The sequence below is a fragment of the Pipistrellus kuhlii genome, unplaced genomic scaffold (assembly GCF_014108245.1).
Source record: "Pipistrellus kuhlii isolate mPipKuh1 unplaced genomic scaffold, mPipKuh1.p scaffold_m20_p_5, whole genome shotgun sequence".
Lineage (NCBI taxonomy): Eukaryota > Metazoa > Chordata > Mammalia > Chiroptera > Vespertilionidae > Pipistrellus > Pipistrellus kuhlii.
Window position 1 is genome coordinate 26,596 of NW_023425551.1, and position 27,632 is coordinate 54,227.

Below are 27,632 nucleotides of genomic sequence, written 5' to 3' on the forward strand. Positions count from 1 at the left end.
CCTGCATGACCCCCACTGGGGATCGAGCTTGCAACCTGGGCATGTGCCCTTGACTGAAATCGAACCTGGGACCCTTCAGTCCGCAGGCCGATGCTTATCCACAGAGCCAAACCGGGTAGGGCAACCCGAATTATTTTTATGAAAATGCTCCTTTAATGTGAACAAATATTTTTTTAAAAAACTAGATGTAAACTCTAGACACAAACTTCCTATGCTTAAAGCTCAGCACACAGTAGAAACACAAAAACAGATTTGGGCTATATAGTTGGAATAAAACCGCAAAATCAATACAATTCAAAGAGACAATAGTAACGTGGAGACTTCGCTGTTGCACTGAAGCTAAGCCAAGAACCAGTTTTTAAATCAGCGAATCGTTATTTTAATGAGCCAGCCAATTGAATAGCACATCTCAGCAGTCAATGCTAAAAATTACGAACATCCTACTGAAAACGTGTTCTCCATTTCACACCTCCTGCCCCACTAAGCGTGCGAGGCGGGCAGGGGACGGGGGTTCCACCTGTGGCAGCTCAGGGGCCCTCCGTTATCTCCCTCCACCCCGGGGACTCTATTTGTACACGATGCTGTGAGGTCATTGTCCCTTAGGGGTCAGGAACACATCAGTTTGGTATAAAGTCTGGCTCTTTCTTTCCTTATTGCTCCCTAAAACTGAAAGCCCCATGGGCCCTGCTGGGCCACGTCATTCCAAGAATTCTAAACGAGAGCTCCTGTGTGTAACAATGTGAGAGAGGGAGGGCAGCAGGCCTCCCCCTGCGGCTGCGGGGGCTCTGCTCCCAGGGCGTCCGGAGCACGGACAGGCCCAGCGCTCGGGCCCGGGGGGGCCGTCACCCAGACACTCGGCAATGACACAGCCGTCTCTAAAGAGCCTATTGAGAGGAAGACACCCCTTTTTTAAAAGTCCCAGCAGACAGGCTCCGGGAATCCGTGTCCCCTCCCCACCAGGGCCAGTGCACCCCAGCCGAGGACAAGCCTCACGGGATGTCTGAACCTGGTTGTGACTATAATAGTCGAGGTGATCTTGACCAAAATATGCCAATTTTACCATTTGAAAGAAAGAGGCATTTTAGGTTGTATTAAAATTGAGTCTTTAGTGCCAATTTTATTACTAAGTGACTATCAGATGGCACGTATGAACAAGGCGCTAGTGACTGTGGGACAGCATGTATGAACAGGGGTTGGTGATCATTGAACAGCATGTATGAACAGGGGTTGGTGATCATTGAACAGCATGTATGAATAGGGATTGGTGAGCATTGAATAGCCTGTATGAACAGGACAGCACATATGACCAAGGGGTGAGAGGTATGTAAGACGTGTCCAGCGGGACCTGGTTCTCACTCCTCCTTCCTGCTTGCCCACACCCAGAGGAGTGCATGCACTGCAGTGGCGAGAACTACGAGGGCACCATTTCCAGGACCAAGTCCGGACTCGAGTGCCAGGCCTGGGACTCGCAGACCCCGCACGCGCACGGCTACATCCCCGCCAAGTAAGTCCCGAGAGAGAACGTCGTGTTTCTGGCCCCCAGGCTCCAGCGGGGCGTTCACTGCTGCTGAGATGTGTTCCTGTCCCCCGAGAGGAGAACGAACCTGACGTCCAGTGTCTCCTTTTGCCTCTCCCACGCGCAGCTCCCGCTCTGCGGTGGGTGCAGAGGCAGTGGGTGCAGAGGCGGTGGGTGCAGAGGCGGTGGGTGCAGAGGCGGTGGGTGCAGAGGCGGTGGGTGCATGTAGCAGAGGCGGCCGGCTATCAGACACAGGGTCCAGGACCCTCTGCCGAGTCTCTGCCGAAACCGGTCCTGGCCGGTGCATGCGCAGAGAGCTGAGAAACCCAGATCTGCTCTCTGGGGTGCTCCGCAGCGCTTCCCTCTCCTCCCACTTCCTTCGTCTCCTTCCTCCCAGTGACACCCTGGGCCCCCTCACCACGGCCTGTGGGTGGGCATGAGCCCCCCAGCGTGTCCATCTCAGTGCATTGTGTCTGGGCCCAGGATGCCCAGCTTTCACTGGACTCCCGCAGGGGTCAGGAATGTGCCACAGGAAGTGAGTCCTGGCCTAGCAATCCTCCTCCCCCTTACTTCCCACGCATTGTTCCGGAAACACCCCCTTCCGTAGCTGCTTCTGATCTTCGTCTTCATTCCATGATGACGGTGGGACCTGCTGCCACTTCAGGAAACTTAGAAGTGAGACTGAGCCCAGGTCTCCCTTGGGGAACAGCTCCGGGGAATTGCTGAGCCTCCCGGGCCAAACGGGTGACGTCACGTGAGGAGACAGAAGATTCCTGAAGCCACTGGGTTGGCTCAGTCCACCTGCCTGAGACCAAGGGCCTGGGCACGGCTCGCCTCGGGGTCTCAGCCCTGGGCCGCTGCGGGGGCCCGCTGCCTGCACTGGGCCAGGTCCCCACGGGTACACGGGGCGCCCCTTTCCGCCGCCTTCAGCTCAAAGGCTGGTGGGACTGGGCCTGGCAGGCCAGCGGGCCGGCTCTCCACACTCTGAAGATGGCAATGGCAAGTCCCCAGTGTTTTAAAAATAGCTCTTGTTTGCAAGTGAACAACTGGAGTTTGCTGACATCCGTTCTCCAGGCGGCCAACACGCCGACGTCACTGAGTCTGTCCTGTGACTCACACGTGTAAAACCCCACAGAGTGGTCCTCACGAGGCCGCAGTCTCTCTGAGGCCGCCTTTCCCCGCCGCCTCCCCGGGGGCCTGGCCGTGTCTGCAGGCGCTCCACACCTGCTCCTGTAAAGTAAGGTGACCAGACGTCCCGCTTTTGGCGGGACAGTCCCAATTTTTAACAATTTGTCCTGCATCCCGTGGCATTTTTAAAAAGTCCCCATTTCTTTAAAAAAAAATCGGGACTTTTTTAAAACGCCACGGAACGCGGGACAAATTGTTAAAAATTGGGACTGTCCCGCCAAAAGCAGGACATCTGGTCACCTTACTATAAAGTGATGCTCAGCTGGACACGTTCTGTGTTATTTCTTATTTTATTTTTAAAATGTGCCACGTCCACGAATGTGCGTGCCATCCTCGCGCAGGGCCCAGCGCCTCTCCTCTGTGTCGTCCCGCAGTGTGTGCTGCGGAGCGAGCACGCTCCCTGCCATTGACGCCCTCCTTGCCCTTCAGGTTCCCCAACAAGAACCTGAAGAAGAATTACTGCCGGAACCCCGACGGGGAGTCCGGCCCCTGGTGCTTCACCACGGACCCCAACAAACGCTGGGAGCTCTGTAACATCCCGCGCTGCAGTGAGTACGCCCGCCCAAGGCCCTCACCGTCTGCCGGGAGCCAGGGTCCCGGGGCCGCGTGCCGTGCCTCCGCGGCCCACGAATGCGGTGGGACTTACTGCCCCCGTCACACGCCTCCTGCTCCTCTCGGGAACTCTCTGAGCACCCACTGGTCATGGTGCTGGGGTCTTTCCTATCAGACATGCCTGTGGCCTAAGGGGCCGTCAGACCCGAGCTTCCTGTCCACAGAGTCCCTCTGGCTCCTGCTCTGTGAGCAAGCGGTTCGTCTGCAGGGGGGCCCCTGAGGGAGCAGCGGGAGAGGGGCGCCGGGGTGGGGGGGGGGGGTTTGAACCCGCTCGCTTAGCAGGAAGGACCGGGAGAAACCCTTTACCAAGCCTTTCCCTCGATGAGAACTGGGAGGAGGAGCTGGAGGTCCGGACAAGGACGGTCATCGGGGGTTGGGAGGGTGTGCAGCCCGGGGGCTTCTGCTCTTGGATGGGCCGCGAGTCCCCTGGCATTCCCCTTCCCTCTGACGTCACCTCCTCTTTCTGGCATCTTTCTTTCTTCTTCTCTCAAGAATTTTGCGATTCCCGGAAGCCCGTGCTCTTCCTTGGAGACACTGAGGCTTCTGTCCATGGCCTCTCTGCTGGCTTCATGGAGAGCTGGGCGGCATTTGGCTGTGTTCACGCGGGAATAACTGATTCTTCACAGGGGAGGCTGGGTCACTGATGTATGTGAAGGTCTGGAGTAAGGGTGGCATGTCGATCCCTACACGTATGACACACTGAGAAAGAGAAGGCATTCCGATCCCTACATGTATGACAAACTGAGGAAGAAAAGGCATGCTAATCCCTGCACGTATGACAAGCTGAGAAAGAAAACAGAAAGCAGCATGCACTCCAAGGGCCTTGTTCCTGGGGGCGTTCCTCGTAAAAAGGTCTCGTAGGCATGACTTTACCAAGTCAACTTCTTCTAAAAACGATAAACCATTTTCCATTTCCAAAGGAGTGAGCAGCCAGCAGCCAGGCTGATGCCCCCAGATCCACGGCGCCCGCCCCCGCCCCGGCCGCCTGTGCCTCCCCCATGTCAGGACCTCTCACAGCCATTTCCCATCCCCGTTCCAGCCACGCCCCCGCCGTCCTCCGGGCCCACACACCAGTGTCTGAAGGGCAGAGGGGAGAGCTACGTGGGGAAGGTGGCTGTCACTCTCTCGGGGCACACGTGTCAGCGCTGGAGCCAGCAGACCCCTCACAAGCACAACAGGACCCCGGAGAACTTCCCCTGCAAGTGAGTCTGCCGCCCGCCCGCGGCCGAGCCAAGGCGGGATCCCTGACCTGGCTCCGGCTGGCTCCCGACCGGGGAGTCCCTGCGGTGACCACGGCCAGGGCTGGGCAGGGGGTGAGCGGGCCCGGACGCCTGTGCCCGATGTATGTGAAGGTCTGGAGTAAGGGTGGAGAACTGGAAGGCTCTCCACCTCCAGCAGCAGCTGCTGGGAATGCCAGTCCTGGGCCTCCCCCAGGCCCGCTCAGTCAGAGCGCCGAGCAGTGGGTTTGGAGAGCACGGGACCCAGGGCTACACTGGACAGACTTGTTGCTAATCTGCTCCAGGGGCTAGTCTTCCATTGACGAGAGAGAGAGAGAGAGAGAGGGAGAGAGAGAGAGGGGGGGGGGAGAGAGAGAGAGAGAGGCGAGAGAGACACATTGGTTTCCTCCTGCACACACCCAGACCGAGGCCAGGGATTGAACCTGATACCACGTACAAGACCTTGACTAGAATTGAACCTGTGACCCTCTGGTCCAGGGGCCAATGATCTAACCTCGGAGCCACCCCGGCTAGGGCTGGACATCCTGTCTGAGGCAGGAACTCTGTGGGAAGTGCCCATGTGCTTTAGCGTTCAGCTCTGGGCCCAGCACACCACAGAGCTGTTTGCTTGGCGACCCCCCCAGCTCCCCAGCCCCCCAGCCCCCCGTTGAAGAACACGTTTTAATCACGGCGCCATCACTCTCTGGGTCCTACAGAGCCCCCGCTCTGCCCACGTGCCCACCCACCTTCCGGCGGCTTCGCTGGCCAAGCGCCCGCCATCCCGTTAGCCGACCTGCGTGCTCCCTGTCGTGTGAGGGAGCCCGCGGGAGGGCGGAGCTCACGCCGTCTTTTCCAGAAACCTGGAGGAGAACTACTGCCGGAACCCCGACGGCGAGTCGGGCCCCTGGTGCTACACGACCAACAGCGAGGTGCGGTGGGAGCACTGCAAGATCCCGTCCTGCGAGTCCTCCCCGCTGTCCTTGGAGCAGGTGGATGTCACAGGTAGCGGCAGGCGAGCCGGGCCGGCGGGGGCTCCCGCTCGGCGCTCTGTGAGAGCTGAGCTCTGCTCCGGCCGAGGACGCGCTGGAGGATTCCGGTGGCCTTACACCGGGAGGCTCCTGGCATGGCCGAAGGCGGGCCTCCGTGGTGAGCGCGTCCTGTGCTCCTGAGAAGGAGGAGGAGGCGTCTGCTGTGGGCGGGGAGGGCTCCATAGAGGCCAGCAGGTCAAGTTGCTTAGCATTCACAGTCCTCACTGATCTTCTTTAATGTATATATATGTATATACACATATATACATGTATATTTATATATACATATATTTATGTATTTCTTTAAATTGATTTCAGAGAGGAAGGGAGAGGGAAAGATAGAAGCATCAATGATGAGAGAGAATCATGGATCATCTGCCTCCTGCACACCCCTACTGGGGACGGAGCCCACAACCTGGGCTTGTGCCCTGACTAGGAATCAAACCATGACTTCAACCCATGAGCCAAGCCAGCCAGGCTTCCCTGTGCTTTATATTAACTATTTACCAAAAATTCGAGGCCATTAAAATTCTGTTGTTTCCTATGTGTGTCCACCTTCCGGCTGACGGGGAGCAGAGTGGGGCACCAGCAGAGGCGGCTGTCCTGGGAGCCTCACACTGCTTCACACGCTTCTCCGTCCCACGCGTTACTCACCGATTTCTCCCGCTCCCGCTCAGTGCCCCCCGAACAGACGCCCGTGGTCCAGGAGTGCTACCACGGCAACGGGCAGAGCTACCGCGGCACCTCGTCCACCACCATCACCGGGCGCAAGTGCCAGTCCTGGTCGTCCATGACCCCGCACCGGCATTCGAAGACGCCGGACAAAGTGCCCAACGCGTACGTCTTTGCTTTGTAACCCGCGGAGGAGCCCGGCTCACGCCAGCCTGCTGGAAGGGGCTTGTTTACGCCAACTCCTTAGGCCCCAACTTCTCTTGGCTCCAGAGAGTGAGGCACGGTGTCTTGGCTGCCTTGTTTTTGAGCAAAAATTCCCAAAGAAGAGATGTTAGAAGTGGGCTGTCTCTCGTGAGCAGCTTGGTGGAGGCCGGGGGTCGGGACACAGGGAGGGGTCCCGGTCACACGAGTGGCAAGTTCAGGAGGACAAATGGCCCAATGATTAGCAAGAGAACCACCCACAGGGCCTGCTGGGTCACGGCGTCTACAGCCTGACCCGCTCAGCCCATCGGGGCCCGAGCGTCCCGGTCTGAGGGCACGTGAGCTGCCAGGACACAGAGCCGGGAGGCAGGAGGGCAGGCGCCTCGGGGATAGACGGATGCTGACGGGAACGGGCAGGGAGGGGACCAAAGCCCAGGCTGGCAGACAGCCTCTTTGCCCACCCGGGTCAGTCAGCCTTTGAACACCTCTAGGTGCTCAGCCACCCTCTGGCTGGCTTCCTCCAATCGTGGGCCCAAGCCCGTGCCTGTGGTATCTCCATGTATGGCCTCGGATCCCACACTTCCTCCTTGTCTCCGACAGCCCCGGGTCACGGGTCTAGGCTGGAGAGGGGAGTCCACCGCTGAGAATCCTGCGAGGCTAGGGCAGTGTCCGGGGAGGCCCTGGGCGACTGCACCCCCAGCCCCCAGGCTCCTCACCTGCTGTTTCTTACCCAGAGCTTCCTGACTCCTCCGTGAGCCCTCAGCTCCCTCAGCTCCCTCGGGCCCCCGTCTACCCAGGTGCCTCTCTTCACCTCTCTGTCCCGCTGTCCTTCAGCCTCATCCCGCTCCCAGGCCCTGCGTGGCGGCAGCGAGGGGGTGGGACAGGTGGGTGGAGTGAGGACAGAATGGGGTTCCTCCCACCCCCCCAGAACGCGCCCCATGGAAACGACGCCGGGCCTGGGAGCTAGTTTCCAGAGGTCCCTCCAGCCCTGAGCCCCCGCACGCGATCCACCAGATGGAGTATCGGCAGTTACGTTGTGCTCATGGCTTCCCACTGGGAACGCACAGCATTTAGCCGCAGCTGTGAATGGACTGGGAAGGCTGTGGCTTGTCTTCCATAGGGAGACGCATTCAGTTCCAGCTCTCACAGCCCGAAGTGGTCATAGATACAGACACAGACACAGACACAGAAGCATGTGTGTGCATAGAGAAAAATCTAACACACATGCTTCACAATCCATGTTGGTTATCCCCGGGAGACAAAGTTAACATTCCCAGGGAAAGGAGACATTCTGGTACTTTCTTTAAACATTTATATGCCATCTTAGCTTTTACATGGAGCATATATTAATATTTATTTTTTAATTAAAAATTGTAATCTACTAGAGGCCCAGTGCATGCATTCGTGTACCGGTGGGGTCCCTGAGCCTGGCCTGTGGGGATTAGGTCGAAATCGGCAGTCCAACATCCCCTGAGGGGTCCCAGAGTGTGAGAGGGTGCAGACCAGGCCAAGGAACCCTACCAGTATTCGAATCTGTGCACTGGGCCTCTAGTAGGCCTATAAGATCTTTGGTTAATCTCTTCCCGCCCTCCCGCTCTCCCCTTTTCCCTCTGAGATTCATCAGTCTTTCCTATGTTTCCATGTCTGTGCATTGAGTGTCTTCCCCCTGGTGGTCAGAGTGCATCATAGCTACTGATTGGTCGGCCAGTTGCTTAGGCTTTTATATATATAGATTTAAAAGTTGTTTTGACATTGTGGACCTGTACTTGTGGCACTGTAATAATTAGCACCTTTGATAAAAATATTGCAAAGCCACTTAACACTTTGTTAAGGTGCTCTCCCTCTCTCTCTCTCTCTCTTTCTCTCTCCCCCAGCCCCACAACCCCCATCCTAAGTTCCTAGGGCCCTTCTTTGCCTCTGTAACTTGTTTCCTGAGCCCATTTCTTCTACCACTCACCTCTACCACTGTGACTTTCTAAGTAACCCTCCTCTTATGAAAAATAAGACCTTGACTCTAGCTGGTTTGGCTCAGCGGATAGAGCGTCAGCCTGTGGACTAAAGGGTCCCATGTTCCATTCTGGCCAAGGGCACATGCCTGGGTTTTGGTCTCAATCCCTCCTCTCACCCCCAGTAGGGGGCACACAGGAGGCAGCCAATCTATGGTTCTCTCTCATCATTGATGTTCCTCTCTATCTCTCTCCTTCCTCTCTGAAGTAAATTTTTTAAAAAATTAACATAAATCTCAGAGGGTGCGGGTGCCCCCAAGGACCCTCCCCCGACTCACGCCCTCTCTCTGTGTGGCATTCGCAGCGGCTTGACCATGAACTACTGCAGGAATCCTGACGGCGACAAGGGCCCTTGGTGCTACACCACCGACCCCCAGGTCCGCTGGGAGTTCTGCAACCTGAGGAAATGCTCAGAAGCACAGGGTGCTGCCACCAACGCCGCGCCCGCAGTCCAGACTACCAGCTCCCAGGCCTCTCCGGAAGCAGGTGAGACGCGGCGGCCACACTGTGTGCTCGGGCATTGGGACCAAAGCCCAGGGAAGTGGGTGGATGCAGAAGTTCGTTGCTATGGGAACCTGAATCCACGTGGCAGGATTGTCACCTCGGGGGTGGGGCAGAGTGCTGTTGCTGGTGGCACAGTGAGCCTTGGTGGGTGGGGAGGTGGGTAATGGTGGCATTAGCTGAAATAGGACATTCTATTGTTAAATTCAAAGACATCTATATTTTTATGGATTTCAGAGAGGAAGGGAGAGAGAGAGAGAGAGAGAGAGAGAGAGAGACATCAATAATGAGAGGGAATCATTGATCGGTTGCCTCCTACATGTCCCCTACTGGTGAACAAGCCTGCAATCAGGGCATGTGCCCTGACTGGGAATCGAATCCTGACCTCCTGGTTCATAGGTCAAGGCTCAACCTCTGAGCACCCCCGGCGGGGCTGAAATAGAGCCTTCTAGAAAACATGCCTGCCTCCTCCATGGAGGAATAGAAAGGGTTAAACACGCTGAATTTGGGGGAGCCAGTCAGACAGGGGGGAGGCTGTGTGGCCGCAGGGGTCATCGGCCTCCACGTAAGAGGGGCTGCCACCTGAGGGGGAGCCGGAAGCGGTCCCCATCCTCCCTGCTCCCTGAGCCCTGGTCCCGTAGCTGCTGGGCAGGCCTTCGAGGGTGGAAAAACCAGGGCCACCCGCTGCTCCGGCCACTTCCGGGCACTCAACGCCTCCAACAGGGGTGCTGGAAGGACCTGGGTGGAAGTCGAGAGCCTGCCTCCCTGAGGTGGGCGTGGCTTCCCCGCAAGCCTGCTCCCCGGGACCGTGAGCCCCCTCTCCTGACCCGGAGACCCGCCTGGGTCCCTCCTGGAAAAACCTCAGTGTCGGTGCCACAGTTAGAGCATGGCTCACCCACACGCCTGGTCCTGGCGAACGTCGGGGGACAGGCTCCCCACAAGGCCCCTCCTTGCTGTTTGGATTTTCCAAGTGGCCCCCAGGGCACTGTGCACCGCCCCCCCATGTGTCCCACACCCAGTTCTCTCAGGGGTCCCCCCCAGGTTTGAGGTGTGGGACAAGCTTGGGGAAGGCATCCCAAGTCGCCCAGTCACCCTCTTCTCCCCGGAGGGCGGGGACCAGAGCACAGCTCCAGCCAAACAACATTTTCTAGGAGAGCCGTCCCGTGTGCACCCCTTTCCTCCCCCCTCCCCAGGAGAGGAGGTGCTCCAGAGCCGCTGAGCCATTCACAGCAGCATCTGCCCCCGCAAATTCTCCCAGGGCACCGTCCGCCACTCGGGGGTCAGACCAGCGAGCTCAGTGTCCTGGCCCAACTCCCAGCCCAGCCCTGGCTCCACACAGCTGTTCCCAAGCCCACACGCATGTTGGGTAACGTGTTAGAACAGTGGTTGGCAAACTGTGGCTCTCGAGCCACACACAGCTCTTTGGCCCCTTGAGTTTTTAGCAAAGGCCAGCTCAAGAGGACCCTAATTAAGTCAACAACAATGTACCTACCTATATAGTTTAAGTTTTAAAAATGTGGCTCTCAAAAGAAATCTCAGTCGTTGCCCTGCTGACATTTGGCTCTGTGGACGAATGCGTTTGCCGACCACTGGGCTAGACGGACAGCGCCCACCACCCCGGCCTCCGGGCTCGCAGGGCGGAGCCTGACGCGGCCTCTCCCCGCAGACTGCATGCTCGGGAACGGGAAGGGCTACCGCGGCAAGAGGGCCACCACGGTGGCCGGCACCGCCTGCCAGGCCTGGGCCGCCCAGGAGCCCCACCGGCACAGCATCTTCACGCCAGAGAGCAACCCCCGCTCCGGGCTGGAGAAGAACGTGAGCCGCTCCCGCGCCTTCGCAGGCCAGCCGGCACGCAGAGCGGCTCCGCGCGGGAGCCAGCCGGCTGGTCTGTGGTGGGGGTGGGCTGTCTGTGGGGGAGGGGGGACCCGCAGGCTGCGGGGCTGAGCCCGCAGCGGGAGCAGCACCGGAACGTCAGCCCAGGCGCCGTCCCCGCGGCCACCCCGCCGCAGCCTCCCGCCCCGCTGTTCCTGGTTTCTGTGTCCACCTCCCACCCGGGGGTCCTTGGGGTTCCTGACATTACCGTCAGACTTCCCGAGGAAAAAATGTGGTGGGATTCCCCATAGCAGGATTTCCCAGTCTCTCACACTTTCTTTTCGTTCTTTAAAAATATTTTTTAAAGATAAATATTAATACATATATTACATACATATATACACTGAGTGGCCAGATTATTATGATCTCTGAACACATAATAATCTGGCCACTCAGTGTGTGTGTGTGCGTGTGTGTGTGTGTGTGTATTCTTTTCATTGATTTCAGAGAGAGGAAGCAAGGGAGAGAGAGAAATAGAAACATCAATGATGAGAGAGAATCGTGGGTCAGCTGCCTCTGGCACGCCCCCCACTGGTGATGGATGGAGCCCACAACCCGGGCCTGTGCCCCAACTGGGAACTGAACCGTGATCTCCTGGTTCACAAATCGATGCTCAACCACTGAGCCGCACCAGGGGGCCCCTCACACTTTCTGGCTTACGTCGGGGCCTGCATGGAAGGACAAGGAGGCACAGCCTCTCGTGGCTTGATCCAGGGACGCTGCCCGGCCCAGGGTGTCCGCATTCTGAGCCACCAGCCAGCGGGCTCCGCGGTGACCCACACACAGGATGGCCCATCACGCCCGGGGTCCTACCGCAGCATCTCCATCGCCTCCTGGACAGGGCCCCTTTTACAGCCCCGCACTAAGTCCTCCCTCCGGGCGTGGTCCGGGGGCTGGAGCTCCTGTGGAACAAGGAGACGGGACCAGCGGGCTGGGCTGGGTCAGAAGCATCCTAAGCCCCCTCCCCACCCCCGACCCTGCAAAGGAGCGCTGACCTCCCCCCCACTGAGGGCAGCATGGCTGCCTGTGCCCAGGCCCCCTCTCCCGCCGGGCACCCTCCCTGAGCAGCCTCTCTTCCAGTACTGCCGGAACCCCGACGGCGACATCAACGGGCCCTGGTGCTACACGACGGACCCCAAGAAACTCTTCGACTACTGCGACGTCCCGCTGTGCGGTGAGCTGGCCGCCGGGAGCCGAGCGACTCCGCACACACACCAGCCTGGCCCTCTCACACGCCCCCCCGGAACCCTCCGTGTCCCCCCTCGCCCTTCACACACACCCCCCCCCCCGCCTCCTCCCACAGCCCTCTCTCCTCATCACTGAAGATGCCCACCTCAAACATAAGCTATTTCCTTATATCCACTTGCTTTACATTGTATATTTGTGGGTTGAATGATATTAAATTCCACCACCACGTTCAGTACCGATAAGAAATAGGTAAAAACAAAGAGAAGCTTTCGGTTCTGTCCCGAAAGGAGAACCGGAGAGCCGTGCTCTCTGGAGCGACCCTTTTGTCCCCATTTGTGAGGCCGGCTCTGTCCCAGGCTCAGCGGCAGGAGCCTAGTGTGTGGTGGTGTTGTGTGTTTCCTGTTCAGAGAGACGTTTCTATGTGGATGCGAGCACAGGCTGTGACAAAGGGAAAGTTATTTGGAAAATTCAGGCTCCAGGTTCGAGAGAGGGTAGAGTCTCTGGCTGGGACGAAGAGAAACACCTCCCCTTCCCCCCCACCCCCCCACCCCCGCAGTGTCGCTATGAACAATGACTTACGCTCACGATGCTGAGGATTGGAGGGCGCCAGGCACCAGGAAAGCATTTGATGGCCCTGAACTGTCCTGGGCACCAGCAGGTGCCACCAAGGATGTTGCCCCAAGCAAAGTCTCTTTCTGTCCCATTTTCCCCGCCTTTGCCCACCTCCCCCCACCCCTTCCCGCCCCCCGCCCCTGGCCACCACCACGCTGCTATCTGCATCTCTGTGCAATGTCTATAATTTTTAATTTATCCCTTCACCTTCTTCCATCCAGTCGCCCAGCCCCTCCCCTCTGACCGCTCAGCCTGTCCCATGCGCCCAGGCCTCTTACTGATGGACTGGGCCTTGCGGTGTGAAAGCCACCGCGCATGGTGCGCTGTGTGACAGCGCGGTCACCGCTCCCTTCAAGCGGACTCTCTCCCCGCGCAGTGTCCTCGGCGTTCGACTGCGGGAAGCCCAAGGTGGAGCCAAAGAAGTGCCCCGGCAGGGTCGTGGGCGGGTGCGTGGCCAACCCGCACTCCTGGCCCTGGCAGATCAGCCTCCGAACAAGGTAACGGCACTCCGGACACAGCGCATCCGTCCTCCTGTGCGAGCCGCAAACCGTCCGCGCCCGCACACAGCCACGGCTCGGGCCCAGCCGCCCCCGCGCACCCTCGGAGGGAGGGAGCCCAGGAGATAAAGGGGGTGCCTTTTCTCGGTTCTTTACTCTGAAAACAGCCAGAACTGGAGTCTTTTCCTTGATGTAGGCAGCTGCCATTAAGGCAGTGGTTGGCAAACTGTGGCTCTCGGGCCATATGTGGCTCTTTGGCCTCTGGAGTGTGGCTCTTCTACAAAATACCACGGCCTGGGCGAGTCTGTTTGGAAGAAGTTTAAGTTTAAAAAACATGGCTCTCAAAAGAGATTTCCATCGTCGTCCTGTTGACATTTGGCTCTGTGACTAAGGAGTTTGCCGACCACTGCATTAAGGCGTGTAGATGCCACAATTCCCAAGAGCCAGCATTGCCGGGAAAGTATTGAAGACTCCCTGTGGGACGAAGAGCAGCACAGCCACAGGAACGGGACCCCTGGTGGGGCACCGAGACCGAAGTACCCGTGGTCCATCGCAGATGCAGACGCGGCATCTTCCTTCAGAGGGGCTCGCCCCGGGGTGAACACACCTCCCTTCCCATGGGCAGCGGCCAGCTCTGACCCCCAGAACCCGGGGCGGCTCGGCCGGCACTCCGGCAGCTGCCTCAGGGAGCCCAGGCTGCCTGGTGACTCGTGGGCAGCGCACCCGTGGCCCGGCTGCTCCCGTCTCGTTTCTGCGCCCGGGCACCCGCGCTCCGGTGCGGGCCGGCCTCCCCCGCCAGCCTTCCGCCGGGTGGGCCAGGTGGCACCGCCCAACGTGTCCATCTGCTGCCCGGTGCTGAGCAGGCGTTTCTGCTCTTTGCCTTGTCGCTTAGTAGCTGCGCTCCGCACAGCCCTCACTGTCAGGCTTCCCGTCCTCCCCCACGCCGCCCGGCCATGGCTGGCATCCGCGGGCAGCAGGGGTGTTCCCTCCATCCCCAGGAGCTCCTGGCAGGGCGTGCTCTTTTTGTGAGCGACCTCGGGCCTGGAAGTCCTGGGACATAAAGGATTAGGAACCATCTGCCCCTCGAAAGGGCACCGGCTCAGGTACAGCCAGCCAGTCCCGGGGCCAGGCCACTCGGAATCGCCTCGGGCCGCCTGAGAAGCGCTCGGAGGCCTAGCGTAGACCTTGCCGAAAGGAAAGGAAAGACACGGAAGGGCTGGGCTGGCCTGCTCCCTCCTGTCCAAGTCCAGGGCTGACCCGTCGGAGCTGAGGGCTCGGGCTTCACGGTGGAGCCCCCGGTTTGCTGGTCTGGGCCCGGCCAGCCCCGGCCTCCCCGGTCACCAGGCAGAGTGCTGCGGATGGAGCCTTCCGGAAAACCCCCACCTGAGCCGTCAGCCCCGCCGTCCTGGTGACGGGCGGCGGCCTCTCCCTTGGGACCATGACCCCAACAGAGGAGAGGAGCCCGCTTCCAGCGCCTCAGAGCAGAGCCCGGAACTGACCTCCCGCCGTGCCCGCAGGTTCGGAATGCACTTCTGCGGAGGCACGCTGATAGCGCCGGAGTGGGTGCTGACCGCCGCCCACTGCCTGGAGAGGTAGGTGCAGGGGGCATCCGCCTGTGTCCTTCCTGTCCCCTCCCGATTGCCTGGCACTGGGCCCGGGGGTGGGTGTGAGAGCCTGAGGGCCATGGGACAGGAGAGGACGAAAAGGAAGGAGAAAGGCCAGCGGGGCGGGGGCAGGGGGGGCGGGGAGGCAGGAGAGAGCCATGCGCGGCACAACATCGCCAAGAAACCTTCCTCAACGGCGAGGCTTGGTCAATTGTGACCTTTCTTTCTTTTTATCCTAAAAATACATTTGTATTGATTTCAGAGAGGAAGGGGGAGGGAGAGAGATAGAAGCATCCACGATGAGAAAGAATCATTGAAGTGCTGCCTCCTGCACGCCCCCTACAAGGGATCAAGTCCGCAACCAGGGCATTGTGCTTCTTGACTAGAATCGAACCCGGGACTCTTGAGTCCACAGGTTGACGCTCTATCTACTGAGCCAAACCAGCTAGGACCTTTCTTTCTTTTTATTATAGATAGATAGATAGATAGATAGATAGATATAGATATAGATAGATATAGCTATATATAGCTATATATAGATATATATAGATATAGATATATATAGATATATATAGATATATACAATAGATATATATTTTTTGTTAATCCTCACCCAAGGATGATTTCCATTGACTTTTAGAGAGAGTGGAAGGAAGGGGGAGAGACGGAGAGAGAAACGTTGATGTGGGAGTGGCACATGGATCGGTTGCCTCTCACACGCCCTCTGACCAGGGCCCGGGGTTGAACTTGCAGCTGAGGTTTGTGGCCTTGACCGGAATGAGCCGGGACGTTCAGTGCGCAGGCGGATGCTCAGAGGAGATGGGGAGCTGGTGTTAGGGGCGGGGGGCGTGCTGTCTGGCTCAGAAGGGCACCCAGGAGGAGGCCGCCCCTTCGCCGCTCACGGCACCGTCTCTTCCAGGTCCTCTCGGCCTTCGTCCTACAAGGTCATCCTGGGCGCGCACCGCGAGCGGAACCTGGAGCCGGACGTGCAGGAGCGGGAAGTGTCCAAGCTGGTGCTGGAGCCCTCGCGGGCCGACATCGCGCTGCTGAAGCTAAGCAGGTGCCGCCGACGCCGGTGTCCAGGACGGCGGGCACTGCCGCTCCTCTGGGCTCCTGGCCACACAGGGCGAGGCTGCGGGGGCTGGGGGGGCTGTGGGGCTGTGGGGCTGCGGGGGCTGCGGGGGCTGCGGGGCTGCGGGGGCTGCGGGGGCTGCGGGGCTGCGGGGCTGCGGGGGCTGCGGGGCTGCGGACACTCGCAGACCAACGTCACTGTGGATGCCTGTCCGTAACAAACATCCGTCTGACCCCCGTAAGCTCCGGCAGGCACGGAGGGGGGGACGTGTTCTCAGGCCGCCTGTGCGGGCATCGGGGAGGTGCCAGCGCGGAGGGTCTGGGCTCCGGGCAGGTGGTGTCTGGTTGTGGGCGACCGACCGCTCGTGAGTGGCAGGAGTCTCAGGCAGGCAGTCAACCGTCCCGCCTGTGCTTCCTCTCAGCCCTGCCATCATCACCGAGAAGGTGATCCCGGCCTGTCTGCCGCCCGCCGACTACGTGGTCGCTGACCGGACGGTGTGCTACATCACGGGCTGGGGAGAGACGCAAGGTGAGTCAGTCCGTGCTCCCGGGAGGACTCCTCCGCCTGCCGCTCCGGGAGAAGGAGCGTTGGCACAAACCCCTCAGCCGGCGAGGCCCCCGCCTCCCTGACTTAGCCGGGGCCCTGCGACGGCTCCATTCTCGGCGTCCAGGGTCCGACAGAGCGTTTCCTAGTCTCTGGCTCAGCCCACACATTCGACGCTGAGACTGCGTCCGGGTGGTAGGGCCTTGCTACAAGCCTGGGCCTGTGGGGTGAGGCCGTCTTCCATGTGAAGTTAGTGCCCTGAGTCCCAGCAGGTGCCGAACAACTGAACTCAGAGCTCACTTAGTCCCCCAGGTGCCCCACATGTCTGCTGTATGTGCGGGAGACATTGGGGGTGGGGCAGGCTGACAGCTGGGGAAGGAAAGAAAGGTCCTGTCCCATAGGCTATCGGTTTATGGATGAGGGTGCGGAAGGAGACGCGGTGCAGGCTCCCGGCCTGGCGCGGGGATTCTGTCCTTGCTCTGCAGTGCGCCCTGGTAGGAACACACCCGACTGGGGCCCAGGAACATGTGCGAGCGCCCAGGTGTCTGCCTCGCTCTCTCAGAAGTGGGGTGAGTCAGGATCCTGGAGAAGGTTCTGGCTCTGCCCTCGCTGGGCACACTGGGCAGGCCCTCACCTCTGGTCCACTTGGCCCTGACCCTCACCTGCCAGCGGAGTGTCTGCAGGCAGCGCTGTCCACACTCGCCCTCGGCGGGGCTCTCGCTGGAAGGAAGGTTTGGGGCTTTAAGCCAGGTTGAAACGACTGGCCCCGAGCATGTCAAACTGGCCTCCTTAGTTCCGCACTTCCCCTCTGCCTAAAACCTTCCCCCGGGCGTCCCCTGCCCCGCTGCTTTCGGAGTCGGCAGACACTGAGGAGGAAAGGAAGCGGCCCTATGGGAGTGCCACGCTGGTTCAGTCTTTGATTTTAAAAAATTCAAATGCCACCAATCCACGTGCACTGGACAGTCCACCCCGATTTCGCAAAGGAAGGATCTGAGGCTGAGAAGGGGCAGGGGTGGCGGAGGGGTGCAGAGGCAGACAGGCCCAAGGCAGGACCCGACTCCCACCGGCCAGCTGCCGGGACTTAGAAAAGCCAGACTCTTTGAACTTGTTTCCTCGGCTGAAAATGGGCTTCAGGGCGAGTGGGGAGGCGATGAGAGGTGTGGAGCGGCCCAGCGCCCGAGTCATGTTAATGACGGGAGTGCAGCGTTCCCATGAAACTCTCTCTAGCAAGTGGCAGACAATTCAGTGCAAACCAGATTGAGCCAAAAAAAAAAAAAAAGGGACTTCCTAGTGAGCCACAAAGCCTGCTTGGCTGATGAAAGCAAGGACTCAAAAGTATACAGATCTGGAGGTGAGTTCTGGTTCCATCGACCTCCATGGGACATCAGGAAGGTAGTTAATCTCGCTGAGCCGCAGTTTCCTCATCTGTACCACCTTATAGAGTCACTGTGAGCATAAGATGATGCATATGGATTTCCCAGAGATTTGGAGATGGCATTCCAGCAGCTCCTGTGCTTAGACAACTACCATCACCATTACCATCCCATCACCACTATGACCATCATCACCCCCATCATCACTATCACTATCACATCACCCCATAATCACCACCATCACCATCACAACCATAATCAACATCACTATCATCACCCCCATCATCACCATTGTCATCATCAAACTCCAATCCTCCCCATCATCACCATCATCACTACCACCACCAAAACCATCAACATCACCATCATCATCATCAAGCTCCAACCCTTCCATCATCACCATAATCATCACTAACATCACCACCATCACCATCATCAATACCTCCACCATCACCCCCATCATCACCATAATCATCGCTATCATCACCCACAACATCACCACCATCACCACCATGATCATTATCATCACCACCATCACTACCACAACCATCAACGTCACCATCATCACCATCATCATCATCATCAAGCTCCAACCCTTCCATCATCACCATAATCATCACACCATCAACCCCATAATCACCACCATCACCATCACAAGTATCACCAACATCACTATTATCACCCCCATCATCACCGTTATCATCATAAAACTCCAATCCTCCCCATCATCACCACCATCACCATCATCAATACCTCCACCATCACCTCATCATCACCATCATCACCACTACAACAATCATCACCATCACTATCATCACCCCCGTCATCACCATGATCATCACTATCATCACCCACAATATCACTACCATCACCATCATCACCATTATCACTACCATCACCACCACAACCATCATCAACATCACCACCAAGCTCCAACCCACCCCATCATCACCTTCATCATCATAATCACCACCATCACAGTAGCCATCAAGGAGCCTGTGTGTAGCTGAGCCTGACAGAACCCAGGCCTGCCTGGCCCCTGGGCCCCTGGCCCCCGCCATCCTTCACGCTCTTCTGCACTCTTGGGCTCCCGTCTCTCGGGCCTCCCTTGCATGTGTGTCGGGAGAGTGGCTCTCAGTAGATTCACTGCACCGGGAGGAGTCACCACACACGAGTCACCACACATGAGCCGTTTTCCTACATGTCAGCAGTGACCCCGATCAATCAGTGTTTGGTGTGGGGTCAGAATTCTCCCCTCTCCCCTGCAGCCCCCAGACGCTCCCTGCCCTCACTGCTCCACAGCAAAGCAGACCTATGTTCAGGCCGAGGGACCCACTCTGGTCAGCCCCTCACCGGCAATCACAGGCTCTCAGGGTTCCTGCTTCCCCTCGCCACGGCCCCATCAGGGCATCTGGTCCCCAAGTCACTTCCAGCCCCAGAAGTGCAATTCCCACAGTGGCCACCGGATGGCAGCACGTCCGCACAGACCACCCCCCCCTCCTTACACAGGTCTGTCCCGCTCAGAAAGCAGGTGCCGGAGCAGGACACTCAGTGACTTGGTTTGTGAGAAAGCTGCTCCCTCCACACCTCGACGCCTCTAACAAGGCTGCTCCGCGCTTCCGGGCCAGGCCTTGCCCCCGGGGCCCGTGGGGACCAGCCCGGCCCTCCACAGGCTGTCCTGCTTCCTGCTGTCAACCCCAGACCAGCTGAACCCGAGGCAGTTCCCCAGGGACTCGAGGTCTTTGCAGGCGAGGGCGCCTCATCTCGTGGCCACCCCAAGCTCACAAAGCAAAGGTCATTGCAAAAGCAGTGAAAACGGGGCTTGGGGCATCGGGAAGCTGGTGTGTGAGGCGCCGGGTGTGTCCGCGTGGAAAAGCCGCCTTTTCTCTGGCGCCGTGCCAGGGTTCTATTTCGTCGAAGGAACAAGAACAAACAAACAAACAAACAAAAAAACACCCAAAAAGCAGTTTTTCACCAGAAAAGAATACAGTGAGTACAGCAAGCATACAGGAGAACGAGTACTCTCCCTCCCGGTAAAAGAAATGTAAATTAGGAAGTGAATTAGGATCATTTCCACCCATTATAAGACCGAGCCTTTTAAGATATTAAATACCCACGAGGGCGTGGTGAATGGCCTTTTCCCAGTGACGTTCACACTGCCCTGCCCTTTGAAAAGTGATTGGCGATGCTCTGGGGGCCGTAAACACGTCTACGGCATTTCTGGGAACTGCACTTAAGAACACTGAGGAATATGCGCACGCCACATGGACAAACGTGAGGGACATGGCAGGGACATGGCAGGGACATGGCAGGGACATGGGCCAACGAGCGTGGTCGTCACGAATTTGGGCAACAGCATCCCAGAACCAGGTTCCCGTCCCGGCTTCCCTAGCCACTCGCCCGGAAATCTGGGGCCAGATCCACTCTCTCTGAACCGCAGTCTCCGCCCCTGGACCACGGGCCTGACCGTCGGCCCTCCCGGGGGACTGTGGGAGGGTCAGTGCCATACATCACAGCCGGGGCTGGTGCCTGAGAAGGTCAGTTCTCGGGGACTGAGAGCTACGCCTCTCTTTGGAAACGCTGTGACGAAATACAAGTCGCAAAACCTGCTAGTATAACAGTCCCGAGCGTGATTCCCCGGCATTTAGCACATGGACCGCGTTGTGCAACCCACAGCGCCATTCCCAGGAGACTTCCTCACCCCAGAGAGGACATAGCCAGGAAGCAGTCACTCCCCATTGAAAGAGCAATTATGAAGGTTGCAACATGATAACAAAGCCCTTATTCTATAAAGTGTGTGTGTGGGCGGGGGGGATGAGGTCTAGCATCGTGCGGTATCAGTAGTAAAAGAAGCACAGGGAAGAGCCGGAAAGGGACTCTACAAAAATAGCAGCGGCCGTGTTCCTCCATCTCTCTTCACAAAATAAGAAAGGCTTTCTTTATGGTGAAAACAAGAGAAACAAACAGACGCCGGAGTGTGCAATCCCGGCCTTGGGGCCAGGACCTCCGACATCACGTTCATACACCCCAGGGTCAGACAGACCGAGGAGCGGGGTGTGAGTGTGTGTGTGTGCTGGGGGGGGGGGGGGGGGGTGAGGAGGTGGCTGTGGCGGGCGGGGTGTGTGGGTGTGTGAGTGTGTGAGTATGTGAGTGTGTGAGTGTGTGCTGGGGGGGGGTGAGGAGGTGGCTGTGGCGGCCGGGGTGTGTGGGTGTGTGAGTGTGTGAGTGTGTAAGTGTGTGGGTGTGTGGGTGTGTGAGTGTGTGAGTGTGTGTTTTGGGGGATGTGTGAGGAGGTGGCTGTGGCGGCCGGGGTGTATGGGTGTGTGGGTGTGTGAGTGTGTGAGTGTGTGAGTGTGTGAGTGTGTGAGTGTGTGGTGGGGGGGGGGGGTGAGGAGGTGGCTGTGCCCGGCTCTGGGACAGAGACCGGCTGTGCCGGCGGCCGTGGGCATGGCCCGTGAGCGTGGGCAGTGACCGTGTCTCCCTGCAGGCACCGCCGGCGCCGGGCTGCTGAAGGAGGCGCAGCTGCCGGTGATCGAGAACAAGGTGTGCAACCGCTACGAGTACCTCAACGGCAGGGTCAAGTCCACCGAGCTCTGCGCCGGGCTGCTGACCGGGGGCGCCGACAGCTGCCAGGTGAGGAGAGGGCGGGGCGCCGCTCCCCTCGGCTGTCCTGGCCCCGCGGCCTTGTGGCCCCAAAGCTGCAGGTGGGGAGGACTGCCCCCCGCAGGCCTGGCCCGATGCCCAGTGGGATCACCTACCTGAGCTCCAGCCGGGAGCGGGAGTGAAGGGGCCCGCACCGCCAGCCCCACACCTCCCGGGACCCTCCCAGGCAGAAACCGAGAGGGAGAGGCCGGCCTCTCCTCTGAGGCTCCGGGGGTGACTCCGCCCAGAGAAACCCGGGAAGAGGGAGGAGGGAGGAGGATAGCGCACAGCTGTGCTCCCCGCACACGTCACTCCCTGGGGCCCTGTGCTCCCCTCACACGTCACTCCCTGGGGCCCTGTGCTCCCCTCACACGTCACTCCCTGGGGCCCTGTGCTCCCCTCACACGTCACTCCCTGGGGCCCTGTGCTCCCCGCACACGTCACTCCCTGGGGCCCTGTGCTCCCCACACGTCACTCCCTGGGGCCCTGTGCTCCCCACACGTCACTCCCTGGGGCCCTGTGCTCCCCTCACACGTCACTCTGTGTGGCCCTGTGCTCCCCTCACACGTCACTCTGTGGGGACCTGTGCTCCCCTCACACGTCACTCTGTGGGGCCCTGTGCTCCCCGCACACGTCATCACGCGGTGGGTCTGTGGGCCGGACTCCGCAGACACACATGCTCACACAGACGTCAGTATGTGCCTCTCTGGCTGTGAAGGGGCTCAGGTTCCGAGAAGACTCACCCTCGGGAGCAGGAGGGGCCCCACACACCAGGCTGCTGGTGGGCACTCACCTGGCCTCTCCCTCCCTCTCCCCCCATCCCGCCTTCCTCCTCCCTCCTCAGGGCGACAGCGGGGGCCCGCTGGTCTGCTTCGAGAAGGACAAGTACATCCTACAGGGGGTGACCTCCTGGGGCCTCGGCTGCGCTCGCCCCAACAAGCCCGGCGTGTATGTCCGCGTGTCCCGGTTTGTCAGCTGGATCCAGGCGACCATGAGGAACAACTAGCGGGCCGGGCGGGGCCCGCGTGGCCACCCCCGCCACCACGGCCCCCCCGCGGGCGGGCCCCTGCGCCAGGAGCCACGGGGCGGCGGCATCTGCTGAGAATAAACTGTCCTTACGCGGGCTCGGTGTCCGGGGTTCTCACTGTCCGCTCGTTCTGTGTTCATCCACCCGTTCTAAATGGCGTGGTCTCGCTCCCCAAGCCCCCATCAGGGAGAGTCCCACGTAGGACGGGAAGCCTGTGGGACCCTAAAAGCATCCTCCCGTCACCCCGACTTCACCCTGACAGCCGAGGACAGCAGCGCGGGCTCCAATGTCTGTCTTCCGGCCGAAGGCGCTGTTTCCGAATTCCCTCCTTTCAGTGAGCTCTGCTGGAGCCCGGCCGGGCCAGCTCTGGGCGCCGGGCGGAGGGTGGGCCGTGACGGTCGGGGGCAGCGGAAGGGGACGCGGCCCAGCGAGGAGTCTGAGCCCTGCTGGGCCCCCGTGAGCGCAGGAGGTGCCGGCGGCAGGATTAGGAACAGCCGACACACATGGGGCGGCTCACTGATTTCCCTTCGAGGCCGTGTGTGCCCCTGGGAATGGGGTCACGGCCACAGGCTCGGAGGGAGGAGAAGGGGCGCCTTGGCCGGTGTGGCTTCGTTGGCCGGAGCGGCTTCGTTGGCTGGAGCATCATCCCAGCCCAGAAAGGCTGTGGGTTCGATTCCTACTCAGGGCACATCCCTAGGTTTCAGGTTCAATTCCTGGTCAGGACACGTGCAGAAGGCAACCAGCCCATGTCCTCTCTCACCTGATCTCTCTCCTCCTCCTCCTCCTCTTCCTCCTCCTCCTCCTCCTCCTCCTCCTCCTCCTCCTCCTCTTTCTCCTCCTCCTCCTCTTTCTCTCTCTCCCTCAAACCAATAAGCATACCCTCAGGTGAGAACTAAAATAAATAAACAAACATAAAAGAAAACAAAAGGAAACGAAGGGCAAACATTGGTTTTTCTTGACAATTTAAAATATTTTATTGTTATCAGGACCAAAGTAGCAATTCAAAGTACAGGTCAAAGGTGGCGGTGTCCATGAGCAAAGCCACCCGCGGCAGGGAGTGCGGGTGGGGTGGGCGGGCGGCCCAGCCTCGGGGACCAGCCGGCGTCCGGGAGACGGACACTCGCAGCCGCCGCTGCGGGCTGGGGCGCGGGGAGCCGGGGCGGCCAGCCCTGCCCCCCTCCCGCCCGCGGGCAGGCGCTGCCCACAGGAGGCACCGGGCAGAAGGCACACGTCGGCTCGGAAAGGCACAGACGAGCAGGAAAGCAGAGCAGGAGAGCCAGCAGGCTTGTGTTCTCTGCACGTTGCAAAGTCGCCGTGACGAACAAGGACGATCCAGCCCCGTGTTGGCAGCTCTAAGAGCTTACCCCGTCCCTGCGAATTCCGAGCTCGGAGATCGCCGACCCTCTTTTCCACTAAAACGGGAGCTACCCCCACACCAGCGCCGCGCGTCCTGACGGGAGAGTGCCCCGCATGCCCCACGCCTGCCCATGGGCGCCAAGGCCTGAGCTCACACACAGGAGATGCCAGCCCGGCATGGCTGCTGCCTTACGACCGGGCACCTCACACGGTTTGGTTCAGCAATGGACACAGCCCCGGAGTCAGTCATCGCAGGACCAACCAGAGTCACAGGGAACAGCCGGGTCCCCAGGCCACACAGATGTGTGCTGATGTGGGGCGAGGCCCGAGCACCCCCAACCCCGACGCCCCGGTGCTGTGGCTGCCGTGGGGAGGCCGTGGGCTCGCAGACCCAGGCGAGGAGAAAGCACAGGCTCCGTCGGATGTCCGTGTCTTCACTGTAGACTCCCCGGCCGTTATCCTCCCAGGAGCCCTCAGGACGCGCTCCGGAGCAGGGGGTCCTGGTGCCCGGGTTCTGTCCACGTTCCCCGGCCCTGGCTGCTCACCCGTTCCGGTGGAGCCGTGGGAGCCCCGGGCGGCTTCTCGTCGTGTAGCCCAGCGTCAGGACACACTCCTCCAGCATCTAACGCGGGTCTGGGCCGAGTGCAGTCTGTGTAAAGAGTTTAGCAGCGGGGCTGCGGGTACAGCTGCTCGGCCCGCGCTGCCCCGTGGTCCCGGCCGGCGCCTCACAGGGCGGCCCCGGGCACCGGCGTCTTCTGCTTCCTGCCGCACCGATAGGAGTGCGGGCTGGCAGAGAGAGAGAGAGAGAGAGAGAGAGAGAGAGAGAGAGAGAGGCCTCACCACAGGAACGGCCAAGCAGCAGGGGGCCTGCAGGGCCTCCCTCAGCATCCTGGCTAGTTCACACACACACACACACGTACACACACGTACATACTCACACACACATACACACAGATGCACATATATACACACATACACACAGAGAGATACGTACACATACACACAGAGATACGTACACATGCACTCTCACACACAGACACACAGACATACACACGTGTACACACACACACACACACACACACACACAGCTTCTCCTGAACACTGCTCAGAGCAATGGCACCCCCTCTCCAGGCCCCTTCTGCCCACTTCCAGACCCTCGCACACATACATCCTTCACGCATGACCACGGGTGGCGCGTGGCCTGGGAAGGAGTTAATATGTGAGCAGAGAGCAGCAGAGCAGCCTGTGCTTCGCTCCCTTCGGGAGGGAGACGCCGTCAGGGCCCAGCCGGTCAGCACAGAGCGGCCGTTTCCAGGGAAACCGCTGTGGCCGCAGAGACCGCCTCCTCCCTGGTGGAGCCGCAAACCCCACTTTTACGGACGTTTCCCACGGCAGAGGCAAGGCACAGCAGTCATTTATGAGAATTTTGTATGGAAACTGACAGACGTGGAAACAACGTGTGCGAGCTGGATTCCGCTGCCCGGCCGCTCCCCGCTCCTCGGTGCTGGGACGCTCATTTCCCGGCACCCCGCCCGATGCCCTGTGCTCCCCGAACCCCGTTCTCCGCTGGCTCCAGGCGGAGGTGAGGGCTCACTGGGTAGGCGAGTCCTGACCCCAAATTCCTGCCTTCTCTGCCTTCCCCTGAGGAGTTAGAGAATCTGACCCCGACGGGCAAGTCTTGAGGCCAGGAAATCGCCTACCGAGTTAGTCGTTAGAGTGAAGCCATTGGGAGAGGTGGGACTTGGGGAGCAGAGGGACCAGGTGGGGTGCAGGGAGAACGAGCTTCCGAGCACCATAGGAGCAGGAAGAACTGGAGCAGAAAACCAGCCAGGAGAACAACTGCCCTCAGATCACTGGCACCGAGGGGTCACCGGGAGGCACTGCACCCAGACTGGTGGGGTCCATAGCCCCCCAGGCAGCCCCGTACCACCAGCAGCCGGCACTAGCCCCTGCCTCTGGCCCTGGGACCCGGCTGGGTGCTCTCCTGGGTGCCCCAGCCCAACAGCCCTTCGCCCTTCAGCCCACCAGGCTGCCCTCACGTCTCAGTAAGACAGTCCTAGTCCCATCTCCCGCATCACTGAAGCTTCCGGAAAGCCATCTGCTAGCACTGCTGTGGGGGACGGGACTCAGCCCCCACCCCTGACCTGGCCCCGTACCCCGGGGGGAACCAAAAAATGGTCCGTGATGACAGAATTAGCAAAACTGTGTTCCTGCTTCCTGCCGATGCTCCGGAGGCTTCCCACAGTCTTCATGCCGTTTGAGTTTCTCTTCCTCGTTCCAGTGGACCACACGCTAAGGCTGGAGGGGGCCCCGCCACCTCCCCCAAACTCCACCCTGGAGCATCGGCCACATGGGATGGAGCAGAGCGGAGGGTGGGGACTGAGCCGGCCCGTCACTCCCCACAGCTCAGACTCCGGCTGCCTTGGGGGACAGCGGCCACAGCCCTCTGAGGCCGGTCCTGCGCAGTCAGCCCGGGACAGGGCTGGGCCGGGATTCGGGGAAGCTCTGGGAGGGTCGGGCAGCCTGAGTTTTCAACACCGCACCAAGAAACACCGCACCAAGAAACACCGCACCAAGAAACACCGCACGGAAGCCGGGCCGGCGGGCTCGGTGGCTGAGCTATGACCCAGGAGGTCACAGTTCGATTCCTGGCCAAGGGCACAGGCCCGGGTTGCGGGCTCCATCCCCAGGAGGAGGTGAGTAGGAGGCAGCAGACCAAGGATTCCCTCTCATCCCGGATGTTTCTGGCTCTCTCCCTCTCCCTTCCTCTCTGAAACCAATAAAAGACATTTAAAAAGAAGAAGAAGGAACAGGACCAGGAAATCCCCGCGTGCGTTTCCTGGGGCTGGTCACGTCTCAGGGACACGCAGCAGTGGGGTCTGCCCCAGGGGAGGGGGGCACCTCATAAAAAGAGAGCGTGAAGGGGCACATTTCCAGGTCTCCCCATTAAGAATTCATAATGGAGGAGGACCTGGCATGAAATAATAGACCTGCACTAACAGCCGAGTGCCCGGGGCACGGAGGGCACCACCCCGGGCCTGGCCGCAGAGCCCTCTCTGAGCACCCGCTTCCTCGTCCGCAGGAACGGGAGGATGGTTTTGCCTGAATCGTTGGGTTTTAAATAAAATGGCTCACGTGACGCCATCAATCACATCGGCGCCTAAAAATGGGTACCTGCTCTCTTCCCAGCGTACAGGTGAAAAAACTGCCACCAGGTGACTAACATTTCAAGTATTTTTGATATGATTGTTTAAAATTAGAGACCCAAGTCCCTAATTTCCGGGTCATTAGATTTTGGCCCCTTCTCTGATTGAGTTCAACACCCCTACTTTAGAAGAAGAGTGAATTTTATTTTTAAAATTAGCTGTTAAGTTACTTTTTAAAATTACACAAATAATATAATACACGTGTTGTGATTTTTTAAAAATCTTCCCTCCTGCATCCTCTTCCCAGCCGTCCAGCTCCACAGGGCATATCACATTATTTTAGATATTTTCCTACACACTGCCATAGTCACAGCCTCACTTTTTATTTTGAAATATTTCAGATAGAGAACATTAGAATTGTGTAATGTGAGTTTTTGTTATTCTAACACAAATATATTTCGCATTGATAGACTGGGTAGATAATAACTCTCCCTGTACACCATTTAGATGCCTTCTCCAAAACTAAACTGTCCTCTCTCATTCCCTTACTTACTCTTAAATTTTGTATTTATTTTTATTTGTCAACTACACTTTATATTCAATGTTATTTTGTATTAGTTTTAGATGTACAGCATAATGGTTAGATAATCACATACTGATATTTCTAGTGTTTCCCTGACATATCTAATACCCCTACTTCTATCTCTATCATCAATCATCTGACTATCTATTATCTATCAATCAACTATCTATCACCTA

General features: G+C 58.9%; 2 protein-coding genes across 3 annotated transcripts in view; one reads left to right on the forward strand and one right to left on the reverse strand.

The window, feature by feature from the left end:
• PLG (plasminogen) overlaps positions 1 to 22,397 on the forward strand; it is a 34,403-nt gene extending 12,006 nt beyond the window's left edge. Inside the window, exons 6-19 of the mRNA XM_036415009.2 lie at positions 1,384 to 1,504; positions 3,134 to 3,252; positions 4,356 to 4,518; positions 5,390 to 5,535; positions 6,239 to 6,398; positions 8,745 to 8,926; positions 10,608 to 10,756; positions 11,894 to 11,987; positions 12,990 to 13,110; positions 14,628 to 14,702; positions 15,634 to 15,774; positions 16,208 to 16,314; positions 21,190 to 21,335; positions 22,189 to 22,397. Coding sequence (XP_036270902.1) covers positions 1,384 to 1,504; positions 3,134 to 3,252; positions 4,356 to 4,518; positions 5,390 to 5,535; positions 6,239 to 6,398; positions 8,745 to 8,926; positions 10,608 to 10,756; positions 11,894 to 11,987; positions 12,990 to 13,110; positions 14,628 to 14,702; positions 15,634 to 15,774; positions 16,208 to 16,314; positions 21,190 to 21,335; positions 22,189 to 22,350 — 1,886 coding nt within the window. The 3' untranslated portion in view covers positions 22,351 to 22,397. The remainder of the gene's footprint in view (positions 1 to 1,383; positions 1,505 to 3,133; positions 3,253 to 4,355; positions 4,519 to 5,389; positions 5,536 to 6,238; positions 6,399 to 8,744; positions 8,927 to 10,607; positions 10,757 to 11,893; positions 11,988 to 12,989; positions 13,111 to 14,627; positions 14,703 to 15,633; positions 15,775 to 16,207; positions 16,315 to 21,189; positions 21,336 to 22,188) is intronic.
• A 1,995-nt stretch (positions 22,398 to 24,392) lies between these two features.
• The window catches only part of LOC118705878 (solute carrier family 22 member 3), a 48,676-nt gene continuing 45,436 nt past the window's right edge, over positions 24,393 to 27,632 (reverse strand). For both annotated transcript variants that reach the window (XR_006740049.1, XM_036415000.2), the window contains one exon: positions 24,393 to 24,513. Coding sequence is in view for 1 of the 2 variants with exons in the window: in XM_036415000.2 (XP_036270893.1) it covers positions 24,453 to 24,513 (61 nt within the window). In the remaining variant the exon portion in view is untranslated. The remainder of the gene's footprint in view (positions 24,514 to 27,632) is intronic.